The sequence below is a fragment of the Sabethes cyaneus genome, chromosome 1 (genome assembly GCF_943734655.1).
Source record: "Sabethes cyaneus chromosome 1, idSabCyanKW18_F2, whole genome shotgun sequence".
Taxonomy (NCBI): domain Eukaryota; kingdom Metazoa; phylum Arthropoda; class Insecta; order Diptera; family Culicidae; genus Sabethes; species Sabethes cyaneus.
The window spans coordinates 149525935-149542585 of record NC_071353.1 but is presented as its reverse complement, the minus strand read 5'-3'; the positions used below and the strand labels follow the sequence as shown (position 1 = coordinate 149542585).

Here is a 16651-nt window from a genome sequence, read left to right as displayed (position 1 = left end):
TAACATTGACTCGGACCACTATACCTAGTGATGGTTAAGATGAGTCCAAGACTCTCCGTGGTGAACAACATTCGGTGCCGACGCCAGCCTCGGTTAGATCTCGCGCGGGTGAAGTAGCCAGACGTCGCCGTAAACTACGCGCATTCACTCGAAGCTGCGCTGCCGGAAGAGAACTAGCTGGACGAAGCCCCTCTCGAGGACTGTTGGAACACTATCAAAACAGGCAGTGTAACGGAGAGCTCCTTCGGGCATGTGGCCCGGAATAAACGAAACGATCGGTTTAGCGATGAATGTAGGAGGGTGATGGATGAGGAGACGCTGCGCGGGCGACCAAGATGCGCAGTGCCACACGTCAGAACGTGAAAAGATGCAGCGAAACCAAAACTTTCGGGAGAAAAAGAGCTACCTGGAAGAGCAGGAATATGCAGAGTTGGAGTGGCTGCATCGTTCTCAGGAAACGCGAAAGTTCTACCAGAAACTGATCGGATCCCGCAAAGGCTTTGTACCGCGAGCCGAAATGTGTCGGGTGACCGATAGGTGGAAGCAACACTTCGACGAACATCTGAATGGCGCCCAGGCGGAGAATTATGGCGGCAGGGAAAGTGATTTCGACGGTGCACCAAACGGGGAAGGTGGCAGCCTCAACAATAGGCGAAGTCAAGGAGACCGCCATCATGCAGTTAGGGAACAACAAGTCAGCTGGGAAAGATGGCATCGGAGCGGAGCTTATTAAAATGGAACCAGAAAAGCTGGCCGTTTGTCTACACCGACTAATTGTTAGAATTTGGGATACGGAACAGCATCCGGAGGGATGGAAAGATGGGGTTATCTGCCCGATCTATAAAAAGGGCGACAAGTTGGACTGTGAGAACTATTGAGCGATCACCTTTCTCAATGCCGCCTATAAAGTGCTATCCCAAATCATTTTCCGCCGACAATCGGCAATTGCGAACAGATTTGTGGGAACCGTGCCGAGCCGTGCATTCCCAACTAAGCCAAATTTGAGATGACGGTTTAATCGGTGCGAAGAATAGAAAACGAGTGTTATGTCTGTTTGTCTGTGCTATAATGGTGGTGATGGTAGCATATTAAAATAAGTGATTTTAATTTGAAATTTTATCCAAGAATTCCCGAAAAATTTGTTCCTGGTTGTCCGTTCTCTGTGGTAAAAAGTAGCGTTAGGCAGTAGGGTAACCAACCTATTTTGGACCCCATCAGCAGCTGTACATAATTTGGACACTTGCATTTGATTTTGCTGCAAGTGTCCAAACTATGTACAGCTGCTGAGGGGGTCCAAAATACGTTGGTTACCCTATCCACTAAACTAAAAATTGCCAGATTATTAAATAGGATTTAAAATGATGAGTAAATAGTTTCACTGTTGATTTTACCAGTTCGATGCAAATGTTAGATAAGGTCATTTGAAAAATATCCCGAGAAATGATGTTTCATTTTCGCACACACGAGATGTTGGCGGCGAAAACGTTGCCTGTCGATGGTGTGGTTTTACGTGCTTTTCATGCTTTCGTTAAGCACTTTTGCCAAAGAGTGTAATTCGACGAAAATAAAAAAAAAGAAAAGTTTGTTTTGGTTTGATCGTTTTGACCTGACGGGATTCATAAAAATAGGTTCACTGTAGTTTATATTTTGCTATTTTGCACTGATGGACGTATCCGGCTCAGTAAATCTTTTAGAAAATGAATCTATACCTTGTTTCACTTGCTTTCGCGTTGCACAAGATAATTTATCAATTCTAAATAGTACCGATACAAGCGCCAATGTAGCGGATTTATTAACGAAACATTTCTGGTTCCAACGGGAAGACTTCCATCAGGATCAGATCATCTGCCGACAATGCTGGGCTCAGTTGAGCGATTTCGACCGCTTCTATCGGGAAGTGCAGCGGAACTACGACCAGTTGCAGTTTGTTGGAATTAAGTTGGAACCAGACGATGAACTTGGAACAAGTGGACCGTTGGTTGAAGTTCAACTGGATGCTTCGCTCGATGGTAATCAATTGAAGCAGGAATGCCAATCAAATGATGAAGAAGAGAACGAAGCAAAATTGGATTCCACGATAGATTCGGACGATTCCTCCGAAGAGGCACTAAAGGTAGCTACTAATAAACCTAAGCGAAAATATACGCGGAAAAAAAATGACGACAGTCCTAAAAAACCCAAAACAAAATCTTCCTATCCATTGAGAACCGCGGAGCAATTAGCGGAAGAGGATGAGATAATCAAAACCCACGTACAGTATCTGTGTGAAACTTGTGGAATAAATAGTTCGACGTTTACCCAATTCTTGAAGCACAGTTCAGAAAAGCATGGACCCAAAGGTAAGGAATGCTGGCTAAATTATCCCTTCAAATTCTGAATTCTCTTTTTTTAGGCTTCATTGTATGCTGCGGTAAGCGCTACTTTAAAAAAGTTCGTCTTCTCGAGCACGTTCAGCAGTTACAGAATCCCGGCCGGTTCAAGTGCGATATTTGCTTTAAAAGTTTTATCAGCAATCTTGGGGTTCGAAGGCATAAGCAGGAGATTCATCTGCCGGATGAGTTGAGAATTTACGGTTGCGAACGGTGTCCTAAACGATTTGCTCGCGAGCGGCAACTTCAGACGCACTTGAAAGGTCACGAGACATTGGACAATGCTACGGTCAAGTGTGAAATCTGTGGAAAAGCGTAAGATTTGTGATAAATTTTATTACAAAAATGGAGCTGACTACTCGTTTTTAGGTTTCCAACGGAAGCGTTGTTAAAAACGCACGTCAAAATCCGCCACACACGTCCCACCGACTATATCTGCGATGTGTGTGCAAAAGGATTCTATTCCAAAGCGGAATTTCTGCGCCACAAACAATCGCACGAACTAACGCCGGCTGAACTGCGCGTCCAGTGCGACGTGTGTAAGCAATGGTTGAAGAATCAAACCAGCTTTCGAAAGCACTACCAGCGGCACCAGCAGGGGCCGGCCAGCTGTGATTTGTGTGACCACGTATCGCCGAACAAGGCCGCCCTTGCCGGTCACAAACGGCACCGTCATCGGGAACCGACACAGCACGTCTGTCAGGAGTGTGGCAAGGAATTTCGCAAGGCACTGACCCTGCGGGAACACATGGCATCGCACACCGGAGAGGCCCTGTACTCGTGCAGTTTCTGCGAACGGACGTTCAATTCCAATGCGAACATGTTCAGCCATCGAAAGAAGATGCACCCGCGGGAATGGTTGGCAATGAAAAATAGCCAGAAGCTGGCACAGCAGGGTATCGCCGAGGTGGCATCCGCAGAATAGATTTTTTGTTTGTTTGCAATGGTTGCGTCTTATTCGATCCGAAATGTTTAGAAAACAGCTTAATGCAATGGTTGCTTTACACGAAACAGAGAAAAAGGCAAGGATATTGGTCTTCTAATACCAACAACTTAGGGAAGAACTTCAAAAATCGTCGCTGTTAATCGTAAACGTGACCGACAAGGCAATCATCTTGACCCGTTCATCTCGTGTTATTATAGGTATTTCAACGATGTAAACTTTCCGCTGACTGGCAAAGAGTGAATATGTGCTGATCTACCGACACTGTTCACTAATTCCTATCCCTAACTCCACGCGGTGTTGGCTGGGGTATGCAACCTTGGTTGTCGGGGAACAGAACTAGCTGTCGGCTGGAAAGTCTGTCGATAAAGAAGTGATGTCTTACAAAGACGTTTAAGCTCAAGGCTTTGCTTTGCCCAGCAGGGCAAGCTGGCTCAATTGGCAAGAGAAGCTGGCCGCGTGAAGCTTGAAATCCTGGGGCTGAGCGAGGTCCGCTGGCCGGGCACTGGTGAACACAGGACACAATCCGGGGAAGTCTTGCTCTACTCTGGAATACTCGAGAAAGCGGATTTGGATTCCCACTGAGCCTGCTGAACACCGTGGTTGAGAAAAGACATTCAAATCCACTTGGGCGACTTTAACGTGAAAATTGGGTCAAACAACGCGGACCTTGAACGCGTCATGGGACGCCCATGGTCTAGGAGAGATCAGCGAAAACGGGGAGCTGTTTACAGAGTTTTGTGATGAGTAATAACAACATAGTCATTACTGGGCTACTCTTTCCCCATAGACCAGTGTATTAAAAATCACCTGAGTTTACCGCGACGGCCGAACAGAAAACTAAATTGACCACATCTGCATCAGCCGAACATGGGGAAGGTGCCCTCTTGAGATACTCCGACCACCATCTTTTCAGCGCTGAGATAAACTTGCGCGTCGCACGTATCTAACGACAGAAGCACAGAGTTGGTTGCCGTTACGACGTCCGCCGATTAGAGAATCCGGAGGTGAAAAGGGCCTTTGTCGAACAATTTGAATCTCGAGTCTCAGAGCTACCACCTGATGGTACCGAAAAACTAATAGACCGGTATCAAGAACGCCGTCATCACGAAACCCTCTACAAAGTATGCAGCGGAGAAAAGCCAAAGCCGGCATTGAGCGAGCGCGAACCAAAGCGGTCAAGGCAGCTGTCCGTCAACTATACGCCGAACTGGAGAGGGCTTTAAACGAGTTTGTAAGCAGGACGAGTCTGTACTAATTCCCTACCAGGGCAAAGCATGGTCATTTACTGACTGACCGTAGAGATGGGCGAAATGCGGAAACGGGTGATTGGGTGGTGGCCAATCAATTCTCGAATGTGCAGGTTGAGAATCAAGGGCCGATTCTTCAACATAAGCATCATCAACGTGCACAGCCCTCACCTCAGAAGTACCGATGACGACAAGGATGAATTCTACGCGCAGTTGGAGAGTGAATACGACCGCTGCCCAAAACATGATATCAAGATCGTCATCGGGGATTTCAATGCTCAGGTCGGCCAGGAGGAGGAATACAAACCGGTGATTGGAAGGTTCAGTGCACACCAGCGAACCAATGAAATGGGCCTAAGACTTATCGACTTTGCCGCCTCCAAGAATATGGCCGTACGTAGTACCTTTTTCCAGCACAGAATCCATCACAAGTACACACGGAGGTCACCAAATCAGACAGAATCACAAATCGACCACGTTTTGATCGACAGTCGGCACTTCTCAGACATTATCGACGTCAGATCCTATCGAAGCGCTAACGTTGACTCGGACCACTACCTAGTGATGGTTAAGATGCGCCCAAGACTCTCCGTTGTGAACAACATTCGGTACCGACGCCAGCCTCGGTTAGATCTCACGCGGCTGAAGCAGCCAGACGTCGCCGCAAACTACGCGCATTCACTCGAAGCTGCACTGCCGGAAGAGGACGAGCTGGACGAAGCCCCTCTCGAGGACTGTTGGAACACTATCAAAACAGCCATCAGCAGTGTAGCGGAGAGCTCCATCGGACATGTGGCCCGGAATCAGCGGAACGATTGGTTTGACGATGAATGTAGGAGGGTGATGGATGAGGAGAACGCTGCGCGGGCGGCCAAGATGCGCAGTGCCACACGTCAAAACGTGGAAAGACACAAACAGAAGAAGATGCAGCGAAACCAAATCTTTCGGGAGAAAAAGCGCAACCTGGAAGAGCAGGAATATGCAGAGTTGGAGCGGCTGCATCGTTCTCAGGAAACGCGGAAGTTCTACCAGAAACTGAACGGATCCCGCAAAGGCTTTGTGCCGCGAGCCGAAATGTGTCGGGATAAGACTGGCAGTATTCTGACGGACGATCGTGACGGATAGGTGGAAGCAGCACTTCGACGAACACCTGAATGGCGCCCAGGCGGAAAACCATGGCGGCGGGGAAAGCGATTTCGACGGTGCAGCAAACGGGGAAGAGGTGCCAGCCCCAACGATAGGCGAAGTTAAGGAGGCCATCATGCAGCTAAAGAACAACAAGTCAGCTGGAAAAGATGGCATCGGAGCGGAGCTTATTAAAATGGGACCAGAAAAGCTGGCCGTTTGTCTACACCGACTAATTGTTAGAATTTGGGATACGGAACAGCTACCGGAGGAGTGGAAAGATGGGGTTATCTGCCCGATCTACAAAAAGGGCGACAAGTTGGGCTGTGAGAACTATCGAGCGATCACCGTTCTCAATGCCGCTTATAAAGTGCTGTCCCAAATCATTTTCCGCCGTCTATCACCAATTGCGAATAGATTTGTGGGAACTTATCAAGCCGGCTTCGTCAAAGGTCGGTCTACAACGGATCAAATATTTACACTGCGGCAAATCCTCCAAAAGGGCCGTGAATACAGAGTTCCCACGCATCATTTATTCGTTGACTTCAAAGCCGCATATGATTCCATCGACCGGAAAGAGCTATGGAAAATCATGGACGAGAACAGCTTCCCCAGGAAGCTCATCAAACTGATTAAATCTACGATGGATGGTACGCAGTGCTGTGTTCGGATTTCGGGTGGATTGTCAAGTTCATTCGAATCACACAGAGGGCTTCGTCAAGGTGATGGTCTTTCATGCCTGCTGTTCAACATAGCGCTACAAGGTGTTATGAACCGAGCGGATATCAACACGCGGGGCACGATATTCAACAAATCTAGTCAATTCGTCTGCTTTGCCGATGACATGGATATTATCGGCAGAACATCTGTGGCGGTGGCTGAACAGTACACCAGACTAAAGCGCGAAGCAGAAAAGATTGGGTTAAAGGTAAATACGTCTAAAACAAAGTACATGCTGGCCAGCGGAACCGAGGCCGAACGACACCGCTTGGGCAGTACCCAGATAACACAAAATCGTAATAGAAAGTTCACATTAAATTGTTTTCATGTCAATTTCACATTGGAATTGTATAATGATTAGAGTATGTCAAATCGAAGTGAACAATAAGCTGTTTTGCAGTCGTGCGTGTCTTCATATACAATTCATGACTGTGAATTATAAAGCAGGATAGACAATTGCAATATTTGATTATATCTTTATCGTATATTCAGGAGTATTTAATTGCGTGTTATAAAAACTGCGCAAAATAGAATTACAAATAGTTGTCAAAATTTTCGCACGTATATTGCCTCCACTTTGGTACATATATGTTCTTATATGGCGTGAAATATAACTTTTTCGTTCAGATATGATTTCGTATACCTCAGTTGCAATCGAAATATACAAACCAAATGGTTTACTGGGTAGTATATTGATCGACGGCGATGAGTTTGAGGTAGTCGATGAATTTGTCTACCTTGGCTCACTGGTAACGGCGGACAATGATACCAGCCGTGAGATTCGGAGGCGTATTATCAGCGGAAGTCGTGCTTACTATGGGCTCCACAAGCAATTGCGGTCGAGCAGACTAAGTCCCCGTACAAAGTGCACCCTGTACAAGACGCTTATTAGACCGGTTGTTCTCTACGGGCATGAAACATGGACAATGCTCGAGGAGGACCTGCGAGTGCTCGGAGTTTTCGAACGACGAGTGCTAAGAACGATCTTCGGCGGCGTACAGGAGAACGGAGTATGAACCATGAACCATGAACTCGCACAGCTCTATGGCGAACCGAGTATCCAGAAGGTGGCTAAAGCTGGACGGATGCGATGGGCAGGGCATGTTGCAAGAATGCCGGACAACTGCCCTGCAAAGATGGTGTTCGCCTCAAATCCGGTAGGAACAAGACGACCAGGAGCGCAGCGAGCAAGATGGTTAGACCAGGTGGAGCGAGATCTGGCGGAGAGTACTCGGTGTCGGAGGAATTGGAGAGCGGTAGCCCTCAACCGAGTTACATGAAGAAATTTTGTTCAACAGGCTTTGTCTTAGGACGGCAAGCCACCTAAGTAAGTAAGTAAGACCGTAGAGAACAGCTTAAACGATGGACTGAACATTTTGAACAACTCTTTCGAGTTTCAAATGTCAAAGACCAGCAGCGCATGACACGAATAGTTCAACACAATCGCGTCAACTCTGAAGCACCATCACCGGATGAAATTCATAAAAAGTAAGTGTGAAGAAATCCAACAGCACGTCCCAACACACATTTTTGTTTAAGAATAGCTTATTCAGCTATTGTACATCTAACTTCCGTGAAACAAGTGCTTGATAAGCTTTTATACAACAAAATTGTTGCTTGGGGTTGCTCTGTATTTATTACCACTGAAGAACTGACATGACACATAGAAGAAAATTCTTCAAAAACCATCGTCCTACACATTTTGCTTGCACACTAGCGCCCTCTGTTATGCATGTTGCGGAGTAGCTTGCATTTGCAGGGTTTTATACTGTAGGTTTTTTACTTTTGCAGGGTTTTATACTGCAGGTTTTTTACATTTGCATGGTTTTATACTATGGAAACTCGAAGAAATACTCGAGCGCCGCGGTGTGGCCATATTGCGAAACATGTTTTTTTGAAAAATAAGTGGTTTTTGAATGGACGATGGTGTCTCGTCTGTTTGTCTGTGCTTAATCATATATTCAGGAGTATTTAGTTGCGTGTTATAAAAACTACGCAAAATAGAATTACAAATAGTTGTCAAAATTTTCGCACGTATAACGCCTCCACTTTGGTACATATATGTTCTTATATGGCGTGAAATATAACTTTTTCATTCAGATCAAGGTTCAGATATGATTTCGTATACCTCAGTTGCAATCGAGATATATAAACCAAATGGTTTACTGGGTAGCTGAGTTCTTCGTCGGCGAGTATCAAGCTGGTTTTCCCTGCGTCTAGTAACTGACGAGTTCCGGGAGTACAACTTGCAGACTCATCATATTTTTATGGATTTCTAGGCGGCATACGATTCAGCCAAACGAAATGAGCTGTGACAGTTAACGCTAGGGCATAGTTTTCCCACAGAACTAGTTACGTTGATTCGTGAGACGCTGGATGAGCAAAAATTATGAGTCAGAATAGCAGATGAGACCTCACGTGCTTTTTGATTTTACGGATGACGTCGATATCACCGAAATCAAAAGTAGAGCAGCGAAAGAAGCCTTTACCCAGATAACACAAAATCGTAATAGAAAGTTCACATTAAATTGTTTTCATGTCAATTTCACATTGGAATTGTATAATGATTAGAGTATGTCAAATCGAAGTGAACAATAAGTTGTTTTGCAGTCGTGCGTGTCTTCATATACATACAATTCATGACTGTGAATTATAAAGCAGGATAGACAATTGCAATATTTGATTATATCTTTATCGTATATTCAGGAATATTTAATTGCGTGTTATAAAAACTGCGCAAAATAGAATTACAAATAGTTGTCAAAATTTTCGCACGTATATTGCCTCCACTTTGGTACATATATGTTCTTATATGGCGTGAAATATAACTTTTTCGTTCAGATATGATTTCGTATACCTCAGTTGCAATCGAAATATACAAACCAAATGGTTTACTGGGTAGGTCATTTATTGAGAAATTGGGACTTACCATTAACACCGCCAAAACGAAGTACATGGCGTGGAAATCCAAATGGTGTTGTTGTCGAAGAGGAACTGAATATAATTTGCTATGCTCGTGACATGTGACAACGATGTAAGTCGCAAAATAAAACGACTAATTGCAGCTGCGAATTGGCCTTTACGCAGGCATTACATTTTGTAGCTGAAGTCCCGTAGCTCGCAATTTCGCATAAAACTGATGCTCTAGAGAACACTAATCCCTTCGGTGGCCCGTTACGGACATGAATCATGGACGCTAAAAGAAGCTGATCGACGAATGCTTGGGGTTTTAACGTAAAATTTGGCAAAATCCAAAATGGAGCGTAGCACAGACGCATGAACCACGAGCTATATTAAGAATGCAAATATGCTGTTATAATGAAGATAGTACAGTGTGGCAGTCTGCGCTGGGCTGGTCACGTGTCTAGAATGCCCGACGAAAGAGTAGCCAAAATTATTTTAAGCAGAGAATCAAGAAGAGACCATAGACTTCGGAGTAGACATCGCACTGATAGATGTGCGCTATCGAGGATGATGCACGTTCAGCTGGTGTTCGAGGGGTTTGAAGAAAGGTAGCCCAGGATTGAGTACTGTAGGATTCATTCGGCGCAGGATCGATAACGGACCGTCGCCAATGAAGTAAACTGAGTATGGAGCTTAAGCCGACAGTTCAATATTTATAAGTAGTCAAATAACTGCGGATGAAATACTAATTCTACTTTTAAATACTCAGAATTGAAGCTGCTTATATTTTCGGAGCTTGGACCCCAACAGCTCAACTTAAATGATTTCATGAATCATGGGGCCCCAGCAATTGAACATTCGTGAGTCGTAGAAAAAGTTCAATTGAAAGAGAAATTTTGGTTCAAAGTTCGGGGCCACAACAGTCCCATTTGAAGCTGAATTTTCAATCATCAAATCGGTTGATTTCATAAATCATGGGGCCCCAGCAATTGAACATTCGTGAGTCGTAGAAATAGTTTAACCCTTTATAACCCAAGTAACAATTTCAGGCTGATCAAACGCTTTTATAGCTGATTTTATTCAACCTGTGACTGAATTATGGTTTAGGTTTAGAAATAAAAACCTTTTTTCAGCCCCTAAACATCTAAATCTGGTGATTTTATCAAGCTTCAGACTTGTTAAAAGCCGCTTTCGAAGCTGCGATGAAGCTTAATAGAGTTTTTTGCGCGCTTTTAAATAGCCAATTTGCGCAATGCTGTCAATTCTATTTTTAGAACGAGAAATAGTTTTGCAACATGCTCTTCCAGCCGCTTAATCAACGATTCATCAACCTGTATGCAGCCAAAAAAAATCTATTTTTAAATTTAAAAAAATGGAACGCGTCATTTTTATTTTGCCGTGAACATTGTCGAGCGCGATATTTTTAATTTCGAATAACTTTAATTCGTATAAGTAAGCTAACTAATTAAAAATGCATGTCATTTTTTCCGGGAATTGAACCCGCCATCTTTTGATCCATAAGCACTCACCGTATGATCCGCCCCATTTGCATCTGCAGAACAGACAGTGAAAATATCTTAACACCTGAAGCCTAGCCCGCCTAGCGTGAAGCAGTCGATAATGTCGATAACTGACAAACTTTTGCTGTCAGCCGAATTGCGAAATTCTATGATCTGACAGTATGTGTGCTGTGAGCCGAAAGAAAACTTGGTAGAAGTTTATAAAGCCACTTTAACACCCTTAAGCAGCCTTCAAGTAGTTTGAAAGCTGCGAGTCTAATGAAAGCTCCCACTCTACACTTTAACACCTTTAAGCAACCGTAAAACGATTTGATGTTTATGGCTGTTTAGAAGCAGATTTTTTAGTGGAAAAATCCGCTATTAAGCTTGTTTATCAGCTTTTGGAAGAGAACTAGTTTGAAAAACTTAAAGTAGCTTAAACATCGCTTATTTAAACACCATTTAAGTGCTTACTTTATGCAGCTTTGATCACCTTAAACCAACCCGTAAACAGCCATTGCTCTTGCAATTCAGCTACCGTTGTTACTTGGGAAGGCAGTGGCAACTATATTGCCACCAACAAAAATTTTTTATTTTGCTTCTATAATTATATTGATGTCATTATAGACGCAAAACAAATATTTTTCGTTGGTGGCAATTTTATTGCCACGGCCTTATAAAGGGTTAACTGAAATAAAAATTTTGGAAAATCTCATTTTGCGTAACAACGAAATTTTTACTGGGGCCCACCGGGCATTTGCCCGGTTGCCCGGTGGGCCAGTCCGCCCCTGCATTCGAAACGCTCGTCCAGCATAAATAATCGTTACTTTTTTTTGTAAAATAATCGTTATTTACACAATCCCGGAAATAAATTTACTGGTTTCATCTTTTTAATCGGTTCTGTAAAGCCATTTTTTTTAATAATCCGGCAGCACTGGTCTGTCACCGAACGCGCCGAACGCCGACAAAGAAAACAAAAACAAATAGTAAGTAAATAACAAACAAAGCCAATTTTTGTGTTCGCAGTTCGCACGGTTCGCACTTCGCACATCGCACAGCAAGGGAGAACGAAAGCCGAAACAGTGGTCGAATGGATCTTACAAGTATAAATTCCGCTGATATTCCACAAGTGCCAGCAACTGCGGCCAACTGTTTCACCTGCCTTGGCCCATCGCGAGAATCGTTACCGATTGTTAGTGAGGACTGTGATGATGATTCGTTTGCCGTGCTGGAACTTATGTTGATGCATTTCTGGTTTCAACGTGATGACTTCCGAGCGGATCAAGTAGTGTGCCGGTCCTGTTGGACCCAGCTGAAGGTTTTTCATCGGTTCTATTTGGAAGTTAAACGAAACCACGAGCTGCTCGCAGCTTCTTCGGTGGAACCGGCAGACGTTATTAAACAAGAGCAAAATGACCAAAACGAGGTGGAAACCTCGTCGCAAACGCCAATAACTGCTGAACCGCAAGTCTGCCATCAGGATGATGATTTGAAATCCGAATGTCCTTCCGAAGGTGGTGGTGATGATATAACTCCCATTCGGACGGAAAGTGAATCAGAATCGGAAGTCAGTTCAGTCGAGCTTATCAAAAAGAAACGGAAAGGGGTTAAACGAAAAGCCACTGGGAAACCTGCCATCAAGCGGGAACGTAAAACGATCACTTACAAGGTTAAGACAGCGAAACAACTAGCGGAAGAGGATGAGATCATCAAGACGCACGTCCAGTACACCTGCGAGTTGTGCGCTGTTATTAGTCCAACTTTTACCGGTTTTCAAAGGCATGTTAAAAACAGCCACCCTGGCAATAAAGCTTTCATCGTCTGCTGTGAACGGAGATATTATCGGAAGAACAACCTGCTGGAACACGTCCAACAGCTGGGACGGAAGGACATGTTCAAGTGTGATGTTTGCTTTAAAAGTTTCATCAACACCCACGGGGTGAGGAGACACAAGCAGCTGATGCACTTGCCGGATCACATCAAAATCTACCGCTGCGAACGATGCCCGAAGCGGTTCGCCAAACAGACCCATCTGGCCGTGCATTTGAAGCATCACGAAAATCTGGATAACGAAATCGCTAAGTGTTCGGAGTGTGGAAGAACGTTAGTTGGGTGGTTTATTTGAATGCTGGAAAGTTCTAATGTTTTGTTTGATTCACAGATTTCCATCGGAAGCCGTGCTGAAGCAGCACGTCAAGATTCGCCATACCCGCCCGACGGACTTCATCTGCGATGTGTGCGCCAAAGGGTTCTACTCGGAGGCGGAGTTTCTGCGGCACAAAATCGAACACGAGAATCCGGCGGATTTGCGCGTACAGTGCGACATCTGCCAGCTGTGGTTCCGCAGCCGGATTCATCTGAACGACCACAAGCGACGGCACCGGCAGCCGCCGGTAACGTGCGATCTGTGCGGGCACGTTTCACCGAACAAGAAAGCCATGGCTAGCCACAGGCGGCTCCGCCACGGGCAGTCCAGTCTGATCTGCCAGGAATGTGGGAAGGCATTTAAACGGCCGATCACCTTGCGGGAGCACATGGCATCGCACACCGGTGCCGCTCTGTACACTTGCAACTTTTGCGAGCGGACGTTCAATTCCAGTGCTAATATGTTTTCGCATCGCAAAAAGATGCACCCCCAGGAGTGGCTTAAGCTCCGGAGCGCTCAGCTAGCGGAACGGCACGGCGTGAGTGGGACAAGTGAGCGGTAAGTGTTTGGGAGGAATAAATTTGTTGATTTCTGGCAAATCAAGTGCTGTATTGTTCATCCAGCGGTCAGAGAAGAGTGAACAGTCCTCGAAAAACTTAAAAAAGCTCACTTTATGTTCTTTAATTATTTTATTAGTACGAATTGTTTAACAAAACAAATTTTAGCTTGTCTTAATATCCCTTTTTCTTTTGCAGCAGCTAGTGTCTTCAACTTCCTTGTGGCGAATGATAAAAGGTAAGTAAAAATGCTTTAAAACCCTTCTAAAGTACGCCGCTTCTTTCTGTACTTGTCAAAGAGCTATATTTAACTTAGATCTTAGCTTATTTTTGTTTAATTTTACCGGAAATATTACACTGTCGAGCTAAATTTGCTTCTCACACACCCTCCCCCTTTACAGTGAATGTTGCGGTTGCATGTAAAGGCCGGGAAACTTTCGCAGCTTATCCTCAAACCACTCCTTGGGGTGCATCTTTTTTCGGTGTGCCGCCCGGTTGGCTTTGGAATTGAATGTCTTATCGCAGAAATCACAACTGTACAGCACCTCGCCAGTGTGGGTTGTCATGTGCTCCTAAAATTATCATTTTCATTTTTGAATTCGATTCAAATCTAACCAGACCCAACTTACCTTCAAGGAAAGCTGCTGTTTGAACGTCTTCCCGCAAACCGTACACTGTATAACGGCCGCTCGGTGCTGTGCCCTGTGGTACCTTAGCGCCATAATGCTCTTACATTCCTGGCCACAATGTTCACACGTTCGTGTGCCCGAATGCACGAGCATGTGCTTTTTAATATTATTTTTTAGAATCCTAAAATAATCGTGGAAAATCAATAACACATCTTGACGGGATCGTCCCTTACCACCTACCAATTATTGCACTGCGTGCACTGCACGCGCTCAAAGTCCGCCGGCGTCCGGTTCTGCTTCGAACTACCGTCGTGCGTCGCCATGTGCGACGTGTACGACACCTGCGTGTGAAACCCTTTCGCACACACGTGACAAACGTGTTTAAAGTCCTTGCTCGAATGTTTCCTCTCGTTGTGACCCTGCAGAATCGACTCGTACGCAAAGTACTTATCACAAATCGCACAATGCCACTTGTTTTCCTTCAACTTCCGGTGATACTTCTCGTGCACGTAAAGATTCTTCTGTCGCGTGAAAGTTTTCGGACAAAAACTACACGTCAGGACCGTCTCCGCTTCCTCATGCGTATGCGTACGTTTGTGTCGTTTCAGCGATTCCCGGTTCTGGAACTGCTTCGAGCAAACGTCACACTGAAACTGGCCCGGGTTCATGTGGTACAGCAGGTGATCGATCAGGCGAGGTTTCCGGCAAAATTTAAAATCACAGCAGAAAACGTACGCCAGCTTGTCATGTTCTGCCGTCGAATGTCGCTGCAAATCACTGAACGTATCGAACTTGTGCGAACAAGTATCGCACTCCAAATTAATGTACTGAGCAATGGTTTGTTCGCTGATGGGCTGCGGTGGACGCTTCCGAGGACGAACGCGCCTGCTACTGGCAGGGAGTTTCGGTTCCTCCCAACCAATGGCTTCACCGTCTGCGGTATCCTCCTGTTCGTCAACCATTTCGTCCGATGCATTATCAAGGTACTCGGAAGCAGTCGGCTCCGGTTGTTCCTTAACTTTAGCATCCTCATCATAAAAGCAACTAACAAATGCTTCGGCTTTTATCAACGTTTCATCGGTAGATTCGTCCTGCATTGGTTGTTCTCCGAATTGAGGCTCCAACTCCGGGTCGAAAGCCTCCTGCTTCAACGATTGCAGCTGCATCGTAAGATTGTGCTCCTTATCGAAATGAATCCTCTCGATAACGGTGTAGAATTTGTGGAAATCATCGATCTTATACCAACATGTTTGACACAAAATGCTGTTACTGCTTTGGTTTTCCTAAAACGTTTCCCATGAAAAAAAGACCTTTGCTTTCTAAAATTACTATTGAAAAACTTACGGTAAACCAAAAGTGTTTGGTTAAAGCCATCCGTACGCTTTCATTTTCATCAACCGACGTTGCCAGAATCGGGTCCGTCGTTTGCGTACAGGTCAAACAGACGGGCGAAGCCATGTCCTCCTGCCTGGACTCAAATGCAAATGACCAACAAATGCCTCAAAGAAATGCTGTATTTATTTAATCTAAAATTAAATTAATATGGATGCTTTGAATCTATACAGTTTCAAACAATTCACGATTCACACTATGATTCCAGCAGCATCCCATTAATGACGTTGTAACATCACAGTGATAACGTTTCGTTCCATGTTATATTTTAAAGGTCTTCCGCCAGCATAACCTTGGTCCAACTTATTTACTCACCTGCTTAATTACCAAAACCTTCACACAAATTCACTCGGTTCTACCGTGATCGAAGTTATTTTAATTGTTTTTACAAAGTTTTTATCAATAAAAACAGACTTAAAATTATTGTTATGTTCTTCTTCTTCTTCTTCATTTCTTTCGTCATGTTTGAATATTTTTTGACATTTCCCTTGACATTTTCTGATACAAACACGTCTTACACGGAGAATCAAAATACCTGAAATTAGGTGTTATTTACACGAATGGACTGTTTTTCAGTTCCTGCGTGCGTTTGACCGATTATAATGTTTGAAACCGTCTGCAACTTTGCAGACTTCGTTCGCTTCCCTCCTCAACGTGTTGTCCGATTCACTTCTACCTTCTTCTATTAGTAAAGAGACGAGGTGGCTCTTGCCGTATCAAGCAGTCCTCTCCACTGTATTCGTTTCTGGGCAACTCGGCGCCAATTCTTAGTCGGGTCACATAGCTCGTTGGGCCCCTCTATTCCTGGTGCCGGCGTGGTTCTTGAAGACAACGGATTCCACTGCACAGTCGTCCGGCATCCTTGCGACGTGACCGGCGCACCGTAGTCTCCTAACTTTCGCCAGGTGAACGATGGGAATCTCCTGACAGAAAGCCATGCTTTTGTGGCTAGAATCACACCTCGCTTCCCACACGCTTTACACGAAGCTAAAACACCGTAACACCGTAGCACCGTAACTACAAAAGATACAGCAAAACTTTGTTCAGAAACATTGTAGATTGGAACTAGTTCTACAAATGTCCCATATGTAACATTGCCATATTTGACTCGGCTGAG

The 16651-nt window shown here is 44.8% G+C and overlaps 3 protein-coding genes across 3 annotated transcripts; 2 read left to right on the top strand and 1 right to left on the bottom strand.

Moving 5' to 3' along the window:
• Positions 1 to 1663: 1663 nt before the first annotated feature.
• On the top strand, positions 1664 to 3294 carry LOC128746434 (transcription factor grauzone-like). The gene is made up of 3 exons (XM_053843483.1): positions 1664 to 2339; positions 2393 to 2684; positions 2739 to 3294. The coding sequence occupies exons 1-3, from the start codon at positions 1664 to 1666 to the stop codon at positions 3292 to 3294; spliced, it is 1524 nt and encodes a 507-aa protein (XP_053699458.1).
• Positions 3295 to 11898: 8604 nt separating this feature from the next.
• On the top strand, positions 11899 to 13718 carry LOC128746433 (transcription factor grauzone-like). Its single transcript, XM_053843482.1, has 3 exons — positions 11899 to 12913; positions 12972 to 13514; positions 13712 to 13718. Exons 1-3 carry the CDS (start codon positions 11901 to 11903, stop codon positions 13716 to 13718), a joined length of 1563 nt encoding a protein of 520 aa, XP_053699457.1. The 5' UTR covers positions 11899 to 11900.
• Positions 13658 to 15954, bottom strand: LOC128732883 (transcription factor grauzone-like). Its single transcript, XM_053826312.1, has 5 exons — positions 15850 to 15954; positions 15487 to 15668; positions 14383 to 15425; positions 14143 to 14323; positions 13658 to 14085 (listed from the first exon to the last, which is right to left on the bottom strand). Exons 2-5 carry the CDS (start codon positions 15598 to 15600, stop codon positions 13909 to 13911), a joined length of 1515 nt encoding a protein of 504 aa, XP_053682287.1. The 5' UTR covers positions 15601 to 15668; positions 15850 to 15954; the 3' UTR covers positions 13658 to 13908.
• Positions 15955 to 16651: the final 697 nt, after the last annotated feature.

What these genes read in the sequence shown, in the direction of transcription:
- LOC128746434 (XM_053843483.1), top strand. Translation starts at nt 1,664, where the DNA reads ATGGACGTATCCGGCTCAGTAAATCTTTTAGAAAATGAATCTATACCT. An exon ending in AGAAAAGCATGGACCCAAAG is followed by an intron (nt 2,340 to 2,392) that starts GTAAGGAATGCT and finishes CTCTTTTTTTAG; the next exon opens with GCTTCATTGTATGCTGCGGT. An exon ending in TGTGAAATCTGTGGAAAAGC is followed by an intron (nt 2,685 to 2,738) that starts GTAAGATTTGTG and finishes ACTCGTTTTTAG; the next exon opens with GTTTCCAACGGAAGCGTTGT.
- LOC128746433 (XM_053843482.1), top strand. Translation starts at nt 11,901, where the DNA reads ATGGATCTTACAAGTATAAATTCCGCTGATATTCCACAAGTGCCAGCA. An exon ending in TGTTCGGAGTGTGGAAGAAC is followed by an intron (nt 12,914 to 12,971) that starts GTTAGTTGGGTG and finishes TTTGATTCACAG; the next exon opens with ATTTCCATCGGAAGCCGTGC.
- LOC128732883 (XM_053826312.1), bottom strand. Translation starts at nt 15,600, where the DNA reads ATGGCTTCGCCCGTCTGTTTGACCTGTACGCAAACGACGGACCCGATT. An exon ending in CCAAACACTTTTGGTTTACC is followed by an intron (nt 15,426 to 15,486) that starts GTAAGTTTTTCA and finishes GAAACGTTTTAG; the next exon opens with GAAAACCAAAGCAGTAACAG. An exon ending in TGCACGCAGTGCAATAATTG is followed by an intron (nt 14,324 to 14,382) that starts GTAGGTGGTAAG and finishes CGATTATTTTAG; the next exon opens with GATTCTAAAAAATAATATTA.